The sequence below is a fragment of the Spermophilus citellus genome (genome assembly GCF_964194105.1).
Source record: "Spermophilus citellus genome assembly, chromosome: 1".
Classification (NCBI taxonomy): domain Eukaryota; kingdom Metazoa; phylum Chordata; class Mammalia; order Rodentia; family Sciuridae; genus Spermophilus; species Spermophilus citellus.
Window position 1 is genome coordinate 234,989,597 of NC_138182.1, and position 18,483 is coordinate 235,008,079.

The following is an 18,483-nucleotide window of genomic DNA, read 5'->3' on the forward strand; positions in this document are numbered from 1 at the left end:
CGAGAAACCCTTCCCTAAATCTATCCTCCTGTCCCAGCCTCCTGAAGATAATGAGTGTGTTCCATTGTACCTGGCTATTTTTAGATAAATAAATCCTGAAAATCCCTAAATCTTACTATTTCCAAAAATTGCATTCCTTTCATAATCTCTGTCTTAAACACTTCACTTTCACATCTGTCAGTTTTTCTAGCTCATGCCTTCTAGAATCCCTATCCCCCAAATTCTTTGAATCCACTTGTATTAGTTAGCTTTTCATTGTTGTGACAAATACCAGAGAAAAACAACTTAGAGGAGCAAAGGTTTATTTTGATTCAGGGTTTCAGAGATTTCAGTTTATGGTTGGCTAGCTCCATTGCTTTAGGACCTGAGGTAAGGTAGGACATCATGGCAGAAGGGTGTGATATGCTCATGGCAGCCAGGAAGCAGAGAGACACAGAGACAGAGAGAGGAAAAAGGGAGCCTCACATATTCTTAGTACTTGCCTGTCTGACCAACTATAACCTAGATGGACCATCCATGTTCCTTTCTCAGTATAACCCCTCTACTGCCATGTTAGATCCCATCCTATCTCAATCAATCCAGTACGTCACTGTAGTTATGCTACCATCTTTGTTTTATAACCTCAAGTTCTAACTTTTTACTCTCATTTTCATCAGAACATAAATTTACCATTATTTTTTTTCTTTAAACAATAAAAACAAGCCGATGCAGTGGCACATGCATTTAATCCCAGTGGCAGAGAGGTTGAGAAAGAAGGATTGTAGTTCAAAGCCAGCCTCAGCAAAAGTGAGGTGCTAAGCAACTCAGTGAGATCCTGTCTCTAAATAAAATACAAAATAGGGCTGGGGATGTGGCTCAGTGGACAAGTGCTCCTCAGTTGTTTAATCCCCAGTACCAAAAAAAAAAAAAAAGGTAAAACAAACAACAGATATTCTTGTCATACTGCCTCCCCCTAAAATAGTTGCCTAGTTTTATCTCCCTTTGCAACAAAACCATTTGAGAGAGTTGTCTGTACCAGCTTTCTTTAATTCTTCTGTTCTTTCTGAAGCCCACTCCAGGTAGGCCTTTACTTCTTTCTTTCCACACTGCTGTCATCAAGGTCATTAATGATTTTTATGTTGTTTGGTTCCGTGGGCAGTTCTGTCATTATCTGATTTGCTTGCTGACATTAATAAGGATGATGATCACTCTCTTCTCCCTTGCCCCCAAATACTTTGTTGCCTGAACTTCCAGGATAGTGCATAATATCTTGTCTGTCTTATTGTTTATCTTTTCCTTTCCTGATTCTCTTCCTGCTTGATTTTCTTTTCATTATTTACACTCAGTGATTTCTTCAGTGATATTATTAGCTCATTGGCCTGAAATATCCTGAATTTATATGCTGAAATGTCTCAAACTTGTACCTTTAATCCAGACCTTTCTTCTGAACCCCAAATTTTTATATCCAACTGCTCTACTAGATATCTCCACTTATAAGTCTAATAGACTTCTTAAAGTTGAATTTGCCAAAATGGATCCTCCCACCTAAAATCTGTTCTATTCACAACTTCCCTATTTCAGTGATGGTAGCTACAGTTTTTCCTTTGCTCAGGCCAAAAATTGGGTGCTATTCTGTACACTTCTCTTCCTTATACACTTATCTAATAATCAATAAATCTCGTTGGCTATATCTTCAAAATATGTCTAAATTCTGTACACTTCTTACTATCTCCACTGATGTCACTCCTAGTTAGAATGAAGTCTTTTTTTGCCTGTTGTATTATGATCACCCCTCGTTTGTCTGCCTTCTTCTATTTTTGCTTCTTAGAATATTTAAACACAACTACTAGTGATCTTTTAAGACTATATCAGATTTGCTGGGCATGATGGTGCACACCTTGTTGTGGTTTGGATAGGCGGTATCCCCCAAGAGACAATGCAAGAAGGTTTGGATGATAAATAATTGGGTTACAGCCTTAACCAAATCAGTGAATTATTCCTTGATGGAATTATCTGAGTGGTAACTGGGGGCAGGTGGGGTGTGGGTTGAGGGCGTGGCTATGGGGTCTATATTTTGTATCTGGAGAGTAGAGTTTCTTTCTCTCTGCTGCTTGATCATCATGTGAGCTGGTTCACTCTTCCACACTCTTCTGCCATGATGTCCTGCCTCTCGAACCCCAAGGAATGCTGTCTATGGACTGAGACCTCTGAAACTGTTAGCCCCTAAATAACTTTTTCTTCCCTAAAATTGTTCTGGACAGATCTTTTAGTTACAATAGTGAGAAAGAGACTAAAACATGCCTCTAATCCCAGTGGCTCAGGAGGCTGAGGCAAGAGTATTGCAAGTTCAAAGCCAGCCTCAGCAAATTAGTGAGGTCTAAAGCAAGCTAGTATAGAAACCCTCTCAGATAAAAAATAAAAAGGGCTAGGGATGTGGTTCAGTGGTTAAGTGCCCCTGAGTTCAATCCCTGGTACATGCCCTGCCTCTAAAAAAAAAAAAAAAAAAAAAAAAAGTATGTCAGATTTGATCATTTCTGTACTTAAAATTTTGCAATGTTGCAATGACTCCTCATGTTACTTAGTCATTGTTTAAAGGATCTATATAATTTGGACTTCTGTGATGTATTGTTCATTTACTGTTTCTGAATGCACCAAATTCTTTTGCTTTTCTATCATCATCTCTCACCATGTCTTAGCACCTAGTGTGTTTCAGTGAGTTCTCTTGTCCTACACCAAAAATAAATGAGGCACCTGCTACCATTCAACAGGCTGTACATTTTACTTAATGTGTTTATCCCCTACTTATATTAACCATTCATCATGTGGACAGTGATTTTTTTTTTCTGTTAAGTTTACTTCTGTTAAGTTTCCCTACCACCTTAGAATAACATCTTACACATAGTAGGCACTTGGTAAATTTGCATGTATGAATGGATTTTTAAAACTGACCTATCTTCATGTACATATACTGGGATTAATATTTAATTATTATGTGTCAGGGACTATTTCTTTTACAATTTTAAATCAGATTGATAATTCTATTTCTTGTATTTTAAAAACTGATCATTTTTTTTTTGTTCAAGGCATTAAGACACAATAGTTAATTAGATATTAGTAGTGGAGAGCTAGTTGTTGCTGACTTGCTCTTTTTTCTGATAGCCTTCAACAAGATTTGAGGTAATATGTATATTCAGAAATTATATTCTTGACAACGTCTATCTTTTAGTGAGACATAAGAAATCAAGTTTTGTTCCCCTCAATAGCTGGTCTATAAACAGAAATTTGTATGCAGCTGAACCAATTAGTTTTCCGTATATTCTGTGATCATAAATACTGATTACCACAGAGTGCAGTGCTATCATCATTTCTTTCTTTAATTTGCTAATTTTTTTCACTATTAAAATTTGTTTCAAGTTGCAATTCAGTGCTTGGAGACAGTTTTTAAGATCAGCTCAGAAGATACACATCTAGCAGTTTCACAGCCTTTGACAGAAATGTTCACAAATTCCTTCTGTAAGGTATGTTGTCATACCTTCTGTAAGGTATGTTTTCTCATTAGTAACTGATGTAAGTGTGACTATAATTTGATGTTGGATTGTTTATCAATGAGGGGCCAGGTCTATAAGTAACGAACTGATAGTTTTAACAGATTTAATATGGTTTAGATTTTTTTTTAAAGAGAGAGAGAGGGAGAGAGAATTTCAATATTTATTTTTCAGTTTTCGGCAGACACAACATCTTTGTTGGTATGTGGTGCTGAGGATCGAACCCAGGCCGCACGCATGCCAGGCGAGCGTGCTACCGCTTGAGCCACATCTCCAGCCCTGGTTTAGATTTTTTATATTAGTAGCTATTCCCATCCTCTTCTTTTACTTAATGATATATCTTGGCTGACTTTTAAAAATCCTTTACAGTATGAGTATTTTTAGATTTCTGATATCTGAACTGACATTCCCCTAAAACATGGACTATAAATTAAAAGTTTTAAGGTCTGGAAAGCAACTATGCAGAAATAGATTAATCTGAAATTAAATCATCATTTCTAAAGCAAGTTTCACTAAATTTGATCATTGATGGGACTCTATAATAAACAGAGAAAGGTTCAGGGTCACTCTGCAAAACTGAGACTGAAACTCAAGTTTGATGTCTGAAATGTCCAAATATTCAGGAAACATAGGCCATAGCATTGTTTGAAAAATTTCAGGTTACAGAGTATAGGGCCTCAGAGTGCCCTCCCATGTTGTTTTTCATTCTATTTCAGTGCCTCGTGAACTCCTCCTATTTTTCTAACTCTTTCTAGTACATAATGAAGAATTCAGGAGTGAGGCTGACACCAGTAGTATAGGTTTAGCTTGGAACAGACACTGCTGACAGTATCACATTTAGCTAGATTTTCCAGGCTCTGTTTCTAGCATTTGTTGGGAAGAGGAGTTCTTAGAATTGCAGTGAAGATGTTAATTTGACAGTAAGCTATATCCTCCTTTTATACTTGGCAAAAGAGTATTGCAGTCATAGATACATTCATCCAACAGATGAATTTTATTTATATGACATGATGTGAGGAGATGGTGGCATGTCTCTGTGTTCCTCACAGGGAACTCCCTTTTTTTTCCCTTTGGTTAAGGTTCTTTATTATCTGGGCTCTGGCCTCCTGAGGGAACCCTGTGTCAGTGACTTGGATGTGACTGTGACTGAAGTAGACCTCTTTTATTCCCAGGTGCCTGAGGCCTGTGCTTGAGACAGCACTTGAATTTGCTCACACTTTAGCTACTGTCACCATTGACTTCATATGAAGAAATCTGAACTTCTTTTTTTAACCTTTCCCAAAGCTCCAATTGACTTTTACATTCTGTTTGAATAAAGCTCTTTTTCTCTCTTTTGCTCTCTCTCTCAGATTGCATTTTATCATGAGAAATTTGTTATATAATATTTTAAAAACATATTTATTAAAACTAACTTCTGGGGCTGGGGTTGTGTGGTAGAGCTCTTGCCTAGCATGCATGAGGCACTAGGTTTGATCCTCAGCACCACATTAATATAAACAAATAAAATAAAGGTATAAAAAATATAATAACATTTAAAAAACCCAACTAGCTCCTTAGTCTCTCTGCAGTAATAATGTGATATTAGCACCTTTTAGGAGTCCTATTTTATAGCTGTGACTTTATTCTGTATTTGTTAACAGGGCATTGCAGAAAAAGTTTAAAACTTAGCTGAAGCAGCATCATCACTGTTATAATTAAAGAAATTATTTGTCTCACCAAAGTGTACTTGCATGTTCTGTCATTTTAATTTTAGGATATTGCTTTTCTGTTCCACCAGCCTCCCACCACCATAAAATTTATACATATCCTAAGTAAATTCATTACCTTTACTTAAAATATGTGACATTTGCCCCCACATCATGAGCTTCTCAGGCTCATTCAATGAATATGAGAATTATAAATTATGAAACTATGGTAATTTTATTAAAATTGTTGAGAAGCATCTGGAAGACAGAATAGATTAAAATTTTTAAAAATGCCTTTTTTAAACCCCAAACATTTACTTTTTAGAAAAATTTACAAACTGCCTAGACTTGTGGGAGATTTTAAATGGAAGGAACCCTAAAAGCAAATGCTATTGGGCAACAGTGTGTCTTTTAACTAGTTTTAAATAGTGATCTTTACTTATAAAATGTTTCCATTATGTTTCTGTGCTATTTTTCCAATATTTATGCTTTGGAAAACTGATTACTAAAGAAAAATTTTTTAAAACATAAGGACAAGATCATATTCTTTGTCAGTAATTTTTCAAAGTATATTTCCAGTGTTAGAGATATCAGTTTTATTGAAATTTTAGTTTAAAGACAAAGGTAATAGTAGGTATATTTTAAATGTAGTAAATAGTTATAGTAACTCCATATTATGCCTTTTTGAAAATTATAGGCTTATTTTGAACTTTAGAGTCATGTTTGAAAATAATGCAATTTTTAAAAGTCTTTCAAAAATGAAAAAAAAATTGTGTTCCCAGTACTACTGAAGAGATTTCTGAGTTTTGTTTTTAATAAGCACCTACATTTGAACTTTATTAATGCAAAAGAAATTTGAAGATGATAGTAGGTGCGAAACAAAAATTTTATGCTGTTTTTAACTTATGGAATTAATATATGCTTGTAGTTTTAAAAATCTAGACAAGATGGAAAGATAGACTGAAAGTTTTATCTTTATTACTACTGTGAACCTTTTGTTATACATCTTTCTAGTCTTTGCTTTTAATACGTGCATGTGTATACATGCATGAATGAGCATGTACACAGATAATGTTTGTATCTTAAATGCTGTTTTTCTTTTTTGGTAAACTGATTTTTGACTTGGTATATCTCTTTGGTAGGATATTGACCATTTTGCTTCAAAAGTTTCACTACTATAAATAATCCTGTGATTATATTTCTATTCTCATTCTTTATGTACAAATTCAATTTCTTGCTCATGAAGTGGTAAGATTACTGGGTATAGGGAAAGCAGAATTTTAAAAATTTGATTTATAGTTGTTTTATCATTTAGAAAAACTCAACAGATTCATATTCTTTTTTCTTTTTTGGTACCAGGGATTAAACTCAGGGGCACTTAACCACTGAGCTACATCCTCATCCTTTTTTTGTATTTTATTTAGAGACAGGGTCTCACTGAGTTGCTTAGACTCACTAAGTTTCTGAGGCTGGCTTTCAACTCACAATCCTCTCGTCTCAGCCTCCCGAGCTGGTGGGAGTACAGGCATGTACCACTGCTCCTGGCTCATAATTCTAATATAAGTATTTGAGAGGAATTTTCCCTAGTTTTTATATTAATTCTTTTATTTTGATGTTAGAGTTCATGAAATGGAATTACAGGAGAATTACTAAAATGTGGGTATTTTATTATTAGATTACTTATAATACTCTGGGATGACTAAAGAGAAGTACATTGATTTTTTATTTAATTTCAGAATGACATTCTACCCCTCTCAAACTCAGTGCCTGAAGATGTGGGAAAAGCTGACCAATTAAAAGATGAAGGTAAGTATTTCATACAGAAATTGTTTATTTAGTAAAGCTTTGTAAACTGTGGAGAAAGTAACTGTGAGTTGATGAGATTCTGGTTTACACTGCCAAGACTGAATTATCCACACGGCATTTATGAAGCAGAAATGAATGTGACAGATGTGAAGCCTGGAAATACAAAATGGCATGTGGGCAGTATAGGTATGGCTTGTATGAAAAGACGCAGAGATCTTGTAAAACTTCCAGAACAAATGTAAGGGCTGTTCACTTGTAACTGCATTTGCTACTTGAACCCTAGGATCTTATATTTCTCTATATTAAATCAAAAAGAGGAAAATAATTTTTAGTATTATTTTAACTTTCATATATTTAGTATTCTTGAGTTCTTTGAAATTTTTTAATGCATGTATATGGTGCTTGAATTATTAAGTAATTAACACACTTGATTTGTACATTACAGAATTTTCTAATAGCTGAATATTGAAGCATTTTTAAAATTTTAATCAATAAATGATTTTGAAAATCTGTGTTCAATTTTTCCATCATGTCTTTATCACTCTTAAAAGAAACAGTATATCCAATATATCTTTATATTTATTGACGATTCCTAATTTATAGTAACTTTTGTATGATTTTGGATGCTTTTATCTACCTGCCTTTCCTTTAATCTTCCTTCTTATTCTCTGCAAGTTCCCATCCTACCACCTCTATTAAATATCTAATGATCTATTAAGAAAAAACCTTGCTGGGCATGGTGGTACTTGCCGGCAATCCTAGTAGTGTGGGAGGCTGAGACAGGAGGATCGCGAGTTCAAAGCCAGCCTCAGCAACAGTGAGGTGTTAAGCAACTCAGTGATACCCTGTCTATAAATAAAATACAAAAAAATGGGGTAGGGATGTGGCTTAGTGGTTGAGTGCCCCTGAGTTCAATCCCTGGTACCCCAACTCCCAAACTAAAGAAAAAGGCTGATTGATAGGAGAAGTTCTGGTTTACAGAAAGCTGGAAGCAGACATAGAGGCCTCTGAGCTGGGAATTGTTCCTCCTAATCCCAACTGTTGTAATATTTTCAATTTTGAACATTGGTTATTATAAATACACAGGATACTTCCCCCACCCCCCTCACTTAACAGAATATAAGAGATACTCTCTTACATATTTTGCTGACCCCAGTTGTTAAATTAGATGTTATTGCCAGATGTATCTGCTCTTCCTGAAAATCAGCTCTCTGTAGAGTAGCTATCATATCTGAAATTCTAAATTTCTAGAAATTAATCTCCTAAAATCTCCTTTTAGTAAGATTATATCTCTGGAAGGAATAGCACATAAAAATATTATCTGCTAATAACATATTAGTACGATTAGTTTCACCAGCTTATCCACATCAGCATTAGAGCTTGGCTGCTCAGCAGTGTGTTGACAGGGAGGGGTAGAAGATCAGGCCCAGACTGAGATGGCTATTAGAGAGGAACCAGCAAGGCAGCTCTAAAAGGGAACAGAGAAAAGAAGATAAGGTGAGAAGAGATTCATTTTCACCATGAGATTAACTCACAGAAGCATTAACTCACAGAAGCCTGGATTTTATAAAGTATACAAACATTAATTTCTAAGATGCCACATTGTTAAAATGATTCGATCCCACTGAAACTAAGGAATACATTGTGTCTCTGGTGTGACTGAAAAATTGTGTAGCTGACCTTCATATTTTTGTAGTTTCTATGCATTAAAAGACTTTGTATTTTTTATTATGTACTGTAATTACTGTCCATATCAATTATTTTATTTTAGGCAATAACCACATGAAAGAAGAGAATTATGCTGCTGCAGTAGATTGTTACACACAGGCAATAGAATTGGATCCCAATAATGCAGTTTATTATTGCAACAGGTAAGTTGGCTCTATTGTGGCAGGTTTACAAGTGTTTAGATTAATAGCTGTGAGGGAAAACTGCAAAATTGATTTATTTAGAGAATGTTGGAAGTTCAAACAATATAAACAATATAAAGGAGATGAAAATAAACTCATAAACTTACCACTCAAATGCAATCACTTTTAATGAACTTTTGGCATATTTCATTTTACATAAGTGCATTCAATTTTAGATTGAGCTTGTTTACAGGACATACCATAAATGTGTCCTAATTTTGTTGAAATCCTTCATAAATACTATGGTTAAAAATCACCTTATTGCTACCTTTTGGTCTTTTTTTTTTTTTTATATCTTCAGCACTTGTCATTATGGCTGGCAAATAAGTGTTCTGTGTTATTTTTGAATAGTGGGTAGCTACAGCTTAATTTACTTAATTTTTGATTTACTGGCAGACATTAAGGTTGTTTTTATTTTTTTAATATTATATAAAGCTGCAATGAACATTCATGTTTCTAGAATTTTTTTTCATGATTCAGATTTTATGAACTTTGAATTTATCCCTAGAAATACATTTAGTTGGTCTAATAATATAAATATTTAAAAATTTAATTCAAAATGCAAAATTGTTTTAATTTCTTTGAAAATATTTTGAAAATTTCCTCCCCCAGGAGTGTATATCTGTTTTTGCCATGTTCTTTATCAGCACCATAATACAATATTTAAAAAAAATATTTTTTAGTTATACATGGACACAATAACTTTATTTTGTTTACCTATTTTTTTTATGTGGTGCTAAGATTAAACCCAGTGCCTCACATGTGTGAGGCAAGCGTTCTACCACTGAGTCACAACCCCAGCCCTTAGTTTAATATTTTATTTCCATACCCATTATCCTAATTTATACTTAATTATACTTAATTACTTTGAGGTTGGATGTTTTTCAAATGTTGGTTATTTGTGGATTTTTTTCTCCTAATTTTTAAAATTTTTACTGTATGTACACTGAATGTGACAAATTCACGTCAGACCCTAAACCCCAATGTGGTGTGTTTGGAGGTGAGACCTTTGGGAGGAAATTGGATCGTAAGTATGAGCTCTTATGAATGGGATTAATGCCCTTATAAAAGAGAATTCTCTGCCCCTCCTGTCACCCGAGGACATGGTGAGGCAAGTACCTGTACCAGGCCTTACCCTGTTGACCTCAGATTGTTTCTCTTTCTTGGTTCTGTCCATGTAAGAGGGATCAGGCCCCCATAGGCTATATTTCCAAGGCTTTTTGTGTCCTCTTTGTTCAACCATATGAAGGGCTAGCAAGAGATTGGAGGGTAGAAGGAAGAGAGAAGTCTGAATATTTCTCCCCCTCCTGTTTTTATATCATGGTGGTATTCAGCAGGGGTTTTTTCTCATCCTGTCTCCTCCTTTCACCCAAGATACCTGCTGTGGTCCCTGCTTCATCCAGGTGACCTTGGGTTTTGGATTCTGCACTTTGTGCTTCTGTCTTAGGGATGGTAATGGATTCCTGCTCTTGCTAATCTTTGGATTGCTATAACATTCCATTTGGCCTCTCAACTCTTCTATTACCTTATGTAATGACTTCCCTGCATTAAATTATTATTAATTGTTCTGTTTAATCTAAACAGAATTTCCAGAGAACTTTCTGCAGTGATGGAAATGTTCCATATTTGCACTGCCCAGCACACTAGCTGTTAGCCAAAAGTGAACTGTTAAGACTTGAATTATGACTAGTGCAATTGAGGAAGTAAATTTTTAATGTTTAACTTAATTTAAAATCAATTTAAATTAACTTAAATTTAAGTAGTCACCTCTAACTTATGGCTTGTATATTAAAGATAAGATAAAGTTTTTCTCCTAGTTTCAAAGCTTAAATTTGCATCTAATTCTTTGTATTTAAAAGTTTAAAATATTTATGTAGTCAGAATTCTTTTCTTTGAATTTTTTTCCAGAGCTTTTAGGCTTCAAGCTCTCCCCGTTTATAGACTTGACAAATGACTCCTATTTTCTAATTTTTCTTTACATTTAAATTTTGTCATCTCAAGTCTATTTTGGTGACAAGTATGATTGTTTTAAACTCATTTAAAACTTCTTATGACAGCCTTATAAAAACTACCATTTATTTTACAGTAGTTTCATAAATTTGAAAGGGATAAAAGTTAATGTGGTCTAACCTTTCATTGAGTTTTATTGACATATTTAGGGTAATCACACCCCTCTGAGAGAGCCCATACTTTCCCAATTTTTTTTTTTTTTGTGTGGGTGTATTTGTTAGAAAAGTCTGCCTTATTTTGATACAGGATTTGTTTTTCTGCAAGTTGTATCAATTGGCTTTATTTAATTCTTAAGATTAATTACAGAATAAATATGATTCTTCTTTCTCATGACAGTACTTTACCTTTGAAAGTTTGCTACCATGTTCATTGAAGTTCTTTTTTAATGTTCAAAATTTCTTTCATTGTGTTTTAGGTAGTACAGACCTAAGTCCCATACCTTCTCTGCAAACTTGTCCCAGTTCACCTGTGTCTGTTAGGTAGTTCCCAGAGGCTAATTTTGCATGACATTTGTCTGGTAGAGCTCTCATTTAACCAGCTTTTATATAACATAATTATCTTTTAGGACGTTGTAGGATATCCTGTAGGATTTCCTAAATTCATATTTCCTTTTGTTTGATTAAAGCACCCCCCACGTTCTCCCTAGCTTATCATTTAATCACAATTCATTTGACAAGTTCTTACCAAATATGTACTAGTGTTGTCATTAGAGGTAGAGTTGGTTGCTTGGACTCAAATGCAGGATGTTATATTCTACCCCTATAGAATTATTATCTTGTTGTGGCCTCTATGTGTCCCTTCATCTTTTTGGATAATGAATCTGTAAAGTAATATATTTGCTGTTGTTCCCAGTTTCATGACATCCAAAAACTTGAGAAAAATACCTTCTCTCACATTATTGTCAGTTACAAGTCAACTAATGGAGCAATCATAGGGAAGTGGTTCAGAGCAGAAAGTGAACCCTAACTTTTTGGATTCTAATTTCTGGCTCAAGTCACTTATAACCATTGTGATTTTGGGCAAATTACCTAATGATCTATGCTTTATATTCCCTATCTGTAAAATATGGACAATAATAGAATTTACCTCATTGGGCTGTTGTGGAGATCAAAAATTTAATTTATGTAAAGTACTAAGAAAGAATCAAGCAAAGAATGTTGGATTAAAGTAATAACTTATCATTATTATTTTTGTAGCCTATTTTCTGCTTTGATCATAATGTGGAGAGAGAACCAAATTTATCAGGTTCCAAATATATTTTCAGTCATCTTTCTCTGATTACCAGTCTACTACTAATACTATTAAGATAAAAAGGAAACGATGTTCATCTGATAGAACTTGTTCCAAATTAATCCAATGTCATTTTCTTTTCTTTTTTTAATATCACATATTTTATTGTGAAAATTTTCAAGGTTGAAGGAATTTTATTGCAAATAATTATACCACACCAAGATTTTGCCATTAGTATTTTTTTGGGGGGTGGGTACTGGGGATTGAACTCAGAGGCACTTTACCACTGAGCCACATACCCAGCCCTATTTTATATTTTATTTAGAGACAGAGTCTCACTGAGTTGTTTAGTGCCTCGCCATTGCTGAGGATGGCTTTGAACTCATGATTCTCCTGTCTTAGCCTCACGAGCCACAGGGATTACAGGCATATGCCATCATGCCTGGGCCATTAGTATTTTTATATATTTGCTTTATCACATATTGATCCATCTATATGTACCTCTATTCATTCATTATTCCTGCTTTTTTTTTTTTTTTTTTTTTTTTTTTTTTTTTTTTTTTTGTGTTGCTGGGGATTGAACCCAGGGCCTTGTGCATGCAAGGCAAGTGCTCTACCAACTGAGCTATATCCCTAGCCCCCATCTTATTTTTAATACATTTCAGAGCAATTTTCAGTGATCAGTACACTTCTATACTAAATACATAGCATACATATCATTGATTAGAGTTCAGTATTTGTTTACTTTTTTTTCTTTTGAGGTAAAATGTGTACACAACAAAATATATAAATTTCAATGTACTTTCAGTTTTGATAAATAAATCACCTGTGTAACTTAAGCACATCTTCAAGATATTGAAAATCATCATCAGATGTCCAGGAAGTTCTTTATGCCCATTCACAGTCAGTTGCTTATAATGCTCACCAGGGATGATCACTGGTGCTATTTTTCTCTCCTACCATAGATTGGATTTGTCTCCTCTAGAATTTCATAGGAAAGAAATTATACATACTTTTCTATATAATTTTTTTTTGAACTGAGGATTGAGCCCAGGGAAACTTTACCACTGAGCTATACCTCCAGTCCTTTATTTATTTATTTATTTATTTAATTAATTTTGAGACAGAACCTCAATGAATTGCCCAAGCTGGCCTTGTACTCGCACTCCTTCTGCTTCAGCATCCCAAGTTGCTGGGATTACAAGCAGGTGCCACTGTCCAGCTACACACAAATTTGTTGTTGTTGTTAAGCATGTTTTTGTGATTCAGCCATGTCATTGTGTGTAGTTTATTCTTTTTTATTGCTCGGTAGTATTCTGTTATTTGAATATATCACAGTTTGCTTAGCCATTTTTCTACTTAGGGTTACTTGGTATCCCAGTGTGTTTCTGCTTTTGCATTTTGTCAAAAAATTAAAGTTATCTATGTAAGGACTGGATCCATAAGGAATTTAGTTGGTAATACTGGAAATCTCAATTTTTTTAAAAATCAGTTTTTTAATTTATATATGACAGTGGAATGCATTTCTTATTACACATTAGAGCACAATTTTTCATATCTCTGGTTGTATACAAAGTATATTCACACCAATTTGTGTCTTCATACATGTACTTTGGATAATAATGTCCATCACATTCCACCATCATTTCTTATCCCATACTCCCTTCCTTCCCCTCCCACTCCTCTTGCCCTATCTAGAGTTCGTCTATTCCTCCCATGCTCCCTCTTCCTACCCCACTATGAAGCCACCTCCTTATATCAGAGAAAACATTTGGCATTTGGTTTTTTGGGATTGTCTAACTTCACTTAGAGTTATCTTCTCTAACTCCATCCATTTACCTGCAAATGTCATGATTTTATTCTCTTTTATTGCTGAGTAATATTCCATTGTGTATATGTGCCACATTTTTTTTAACCTGTTCATCTATTGAAGGGCATCTAGATTGGTTCCACAGTTGAGCTATTGTGAATTGTACTGCTATAAACATTGATGTGGCTATGTCCCTACAGTATGCTGATTTTTTAAGTCCTTTGGGTATAGACCGAGGAGAGGGATAGCTGAGTCAAATGGTGGTTCCATTCCCAATTTCCCAAGAAATCTCCATACTGCTTTCCATAAGTTTTTCCCCACATCCTCACCAACATTTATTGTTGTTTGTCTTCCTAATAGCTGCCATTCTGACTGAAGTGAGATGAAATCTTAGAATAGTTTTGATTTGCATTTCCTTAATTGCTAGTGATGATGAACATTTTTTCATGTGTTTGTTGATTGATTGTTCATCATCTTCTGAGAAGTGTCTCTTCAGGTCCTTGGCCTATTTATTGATAGGGTTATTATTTTTTTTTTGGTGTTTAGCTTTTTGAATTCTTTATATATTCTAGTGATTAGTGCTCTATCTGATGTGAGAGGTAAAGATTTGCTCCCAAGATGTAGGCTCTCTATTCACCTCACAGATTGCTTCTTTTGCTGAGGGGAAACTTTTTAGTTTGAGTCCATCTCATTTATTGATTCTTGATTTTAATTCTTGTGCCACAGGAGTCTTATTAAGGAAGTTGGGGCCTAATCCCATATGATGAAGATTAGGGCCTACTTTTTCTTCTATTAGACACAGGGTCTCTGGTTGTATTCCTAAGTCCTTGATCCATTTTGAGTTGAGTTTTGTGCATGGTGAGAGATAGGAATTTAATTTCATTTTGTTACATATGGATTTCCAGTTTTCCCAGCACCATTTGTTGAAGAGGCTATCTTTTCTCCAATGCATGTTCTTGGCACCTTTGTCTAATATAAGATAACTGTAGTTTTGTGTGTTAGTCTCTGTGTCCTCTAGTCTGTGCCATTGGTATACCAGTCTGTTTTGGTGCCAATACCATGCTGGTTTTGTTACTATTGCTCTGTAGTATAGTTTAAGGTCTGATAGAACACAGACACAACATATCGAAATCTCTGGGACAATATGAAAGCAGTTCTAAGGAAAGTTCATTGCATGGAGTTCATTCCTTAAAAGAAGAAAAAGTCAATAAGTGACTTAACATTACATCTCAAAGCCGTACAAAAAGAAGAACAAATCAACACCAAAAGCAATTGGAGACAGGAAATAATTAAAATCAGACCTGAAATCAATGAAATTGAAACAAAAGAAACAATTGGAAAAATTGACAGAACAAAAAGTTGGTTCTTTGAAAAAATAAAAAAAATTGAGAGACCCTTAGCTATGCTAACAAAGAGAAGGAGAGAGAAAACTCAAATAACTAACTTACGTAGTGAAAAAAGAAATATCACAACAGACACTCCAGAAATACAGAAGATAATTAGAAATTATTTTGAGAATTTGTACTCCATTAAAATAGAAAATATCAAAGACACCGACAAATTTCTAGAGTCATGTAATTTGCCAAATTGAATCAGGACGATATACACAATTAAACAAATCAATTTCAAGTGATGATATAGAAGATGCCATCAAAAGTCTACCAACCAAGAAAAGCCTAGGGCTGGATGGACACATAGCCGAATTCTACAAGACCTTTAAAGAAGAACTAATACCAATATTCTTCAATTTATTTAAGGAAATAAAAAAAGAGGAAGCACTTCCAAACTCATTCTATCAGGCCAATATCACCCTGATCCCAAAGCCAGGCAAAGACACATCAAAAAAATGGAAATCATAATCTTATTTGTTCAAAAAACAATTGTCTTTGTTAATTTTTCTAGCCCAGAAAAATAGTAAGTCCAAGTAAGTTGAGGAAATGAAGTCCCCAAGTTGTGGCTTAATGTTTGATTTCTATCTCTGTAATCAGATATATGTGTGTGTGTGTATATGTGTGTGTGTATGTATGTATATATATATATATATATATATATATATATATATATATGTATATAATATTTTAATTGAGCATATGAAACTGAAATGAATACATTTAAGAGTATCTTGAAATGTTATGACCACATATAAATGTTATCAGAAAATTTCTCATTTATAGAGCACAGCAAGACATATACTTTTAACTGTGAACATGAAACATCTAAGCCTAAACAAATAATTTATTTTAATGAGATTAGAGTTCACAAATAGTCTTAGTCTACTAACTCTGTATTGGAAGAGATTCTTGGCAATATTTCTCTTTGCTTTTTATTTAATTATTGTTAAACTGGAATCCATAATTATGCTCCTTTTTTGCATTTAAATAGTATCTTTTCCCCTGAGGAATACAGTAATAGTGCATGCTAATTAATATCAAATAATTAGAAAAGCTTATTTGTATATCTCATATACATGCTAAGTAGAACTTCAGTATTCTTTTGAGTTTTTTTTTTTTTTTGAGCCTCTTGTATCTATAAATATTTCACTAGCCTGTAGCCTTGCCAATTACCCCCTTGCCATTTTTCCTGGCCAGATGCCTGCTGAGAATTGGAAGCTCAGAAAGCAGATCTAAATCTTGTTTTTAATTTTAATTTTTCCCAGTTATATTTCTAATTAAAATATTTTCCACATTCTAAGCTCACTAGGATGAACTACAGTTTACTTTTTATAGAAGTGACTTTTTTATGTGTTAGAAAATGATCATTTGGCACAGTTCTTTTGCACAACTGTTTATTTTCTAATATGTATATTCTATTTTGGCCTTTAAGGATCTTACTGATGCTTCAGAATACCTGAACACTTCTTAAGAACCAATTATGTATTTTGCCTTTTTTCTAGACATTAAGTATTTATAATGTGTAACACTTATATAGGTGTTTGATATATTCTGCCTTATTTTATATGCATATTGTTCTTTTTCTTCAGGGAAGGGAAGAGACTAGAGCTTGTATTTGTTTATATCCCCTAAAGCACCTAGCACTGTGCCTTAATGGAATTCAGCCAGTTTTTTGTTGGATGAATGAAGTGTATAAAAGGAATATAAGAAATTTTCAGTGATGTTGAATCAACCAGATATCCACATTAATACTTACCTACATAAAGTAACAAACAACTAAAGTATTTTCAATTACCTCATAGTGTGAAATGAACAGCAATTTTCTATGTATTCTGTTCCCATACAAACTTGGTGTTTTATTTCTTTTCTACAACCTCAGTGCTGAGTATATTACTTCAACCACAGTAGAATTGTGCTTCTAGGATGAATGAATTCAATGACCTAAGCAATAAATGGAATAAAAGATACACAAGAAAGAAACTGAGTATAGTGGTGCAATGCCTATAATCCCAGCAATTCAGGATGCTGAGGCAGGAGGATTGCAAGTTCAAGGCCATCCTCAGCAACTTATTGAGGCCCTAAACAACTTAGTGAGACCCTGCCCCAAAATAAGAACTTCGAAAGGGTAGGGATATAATTCAGTGGTAAAGTGCCTTTGGTTCAATTCCAGTTTTTTTTAAAAAAATACACAAGAAAGAGAACATGATGGGGGGAATTTGTTTAGAATGCCTCTCAGTTGATATGGAACTAGAGATGGACCTGTTTTGAAGAGCAGGTAGAACTTGGATAGGTAGAAAAGATGGGAAGACATTAAAGATTGGAGAGTATAACATATGGCCTTCTTAGCTCTGAGAAAGAAGGGAGTAGAGACCTCATGATTTTGTATTTTGTTTTCCTACTTCTGTGTGAGCAGTCCGGTCAGTCATTTCATGGGTTTTAAACTTTATTTGTTGAACTTGGATTGGATCTTAGTTCTGCTGCCTACTAGCTGTGTGCTCTTGGGCACTCAATGTTTTTAAACCTGAATTTACTCACTTGTAAAACAAGGGTAATACTAACTATTTCAAAGGATGTTATAAGGAGTGATAAAGGCCCTAGCATAGTCCCAGACGTCCAATATTTGTTTCATTCAAAAACAGTATAACCTTTTTTTCAGTTGTAGGAATATGTTTTTGTTACACTTTATTTATGGGTGATAGGGCACATGTGAGGTAACTGTAATTTTTCTTCCACCTAATTTTGTTTAAAAATAGAAGACTATTCATGCTTTTGTTTTAATAAAATAGAGAAAGCAAGGGTGCCTAAAAATACAGAGCTTCTGACTGTGTTGTTCTATTGGAATTTCATTAGTTATGCCCTGATAACCAGAGAGCAAAGGCAGAGGACAGACTACATTGTTATTCAGTTCAGACCTCGGCATGTTCGGCTTCATCTCACAAGAGACTCAAATCTAGCTTGTATTCTCTTTGCTTTCCAGGCCTCCCTCCAAGTCTCAGCCGCCTCTCCCCTTCCTTTCGTGAGCTGCATAAATCTGCTTTCACCATAGCTTGCCATTTGTGATCTAAAGCTGTCAAGATTGAAACTCAGTCATCCTCTTTCTTCCCACCCACCCTCTTT

The 18,483-nt window shown here is 34.4% G+C and overlaps 1 protein-coding gene across 3 annotated transcripts in view; it reads left to right on the forward strand.

Annotated features, from left to right (window-relative positions):
* Positions 1-18,483, forward strand: part of SGTB (small glutamine rich tetratricopeptide repeat co-chaperone beta) — a 43,153-nt gene that overhangs the window by 4,422 nt on the left and 20,248 nt on the right. For all 3 annotated transcript variants that reach the window (XM_081282731.1, XM_081282733.1, XM_081282732.1), the window contains exons 3-5: positions 3,394-3,497; positions 6,946-7,015; positions 8,787-8,886. In XM_081282731.1, the coding sequence (XP_081138857.1) occupies positions 3,394-3,497; positions 6,946-7,015; positions 8,787-8,886 (274 nt within the window). The remainder of the gene's footprint in view (positions 1-3,393; positions 3,498-6,945; positions 7,016-8,786; positions 8,887-18,483) is intronic.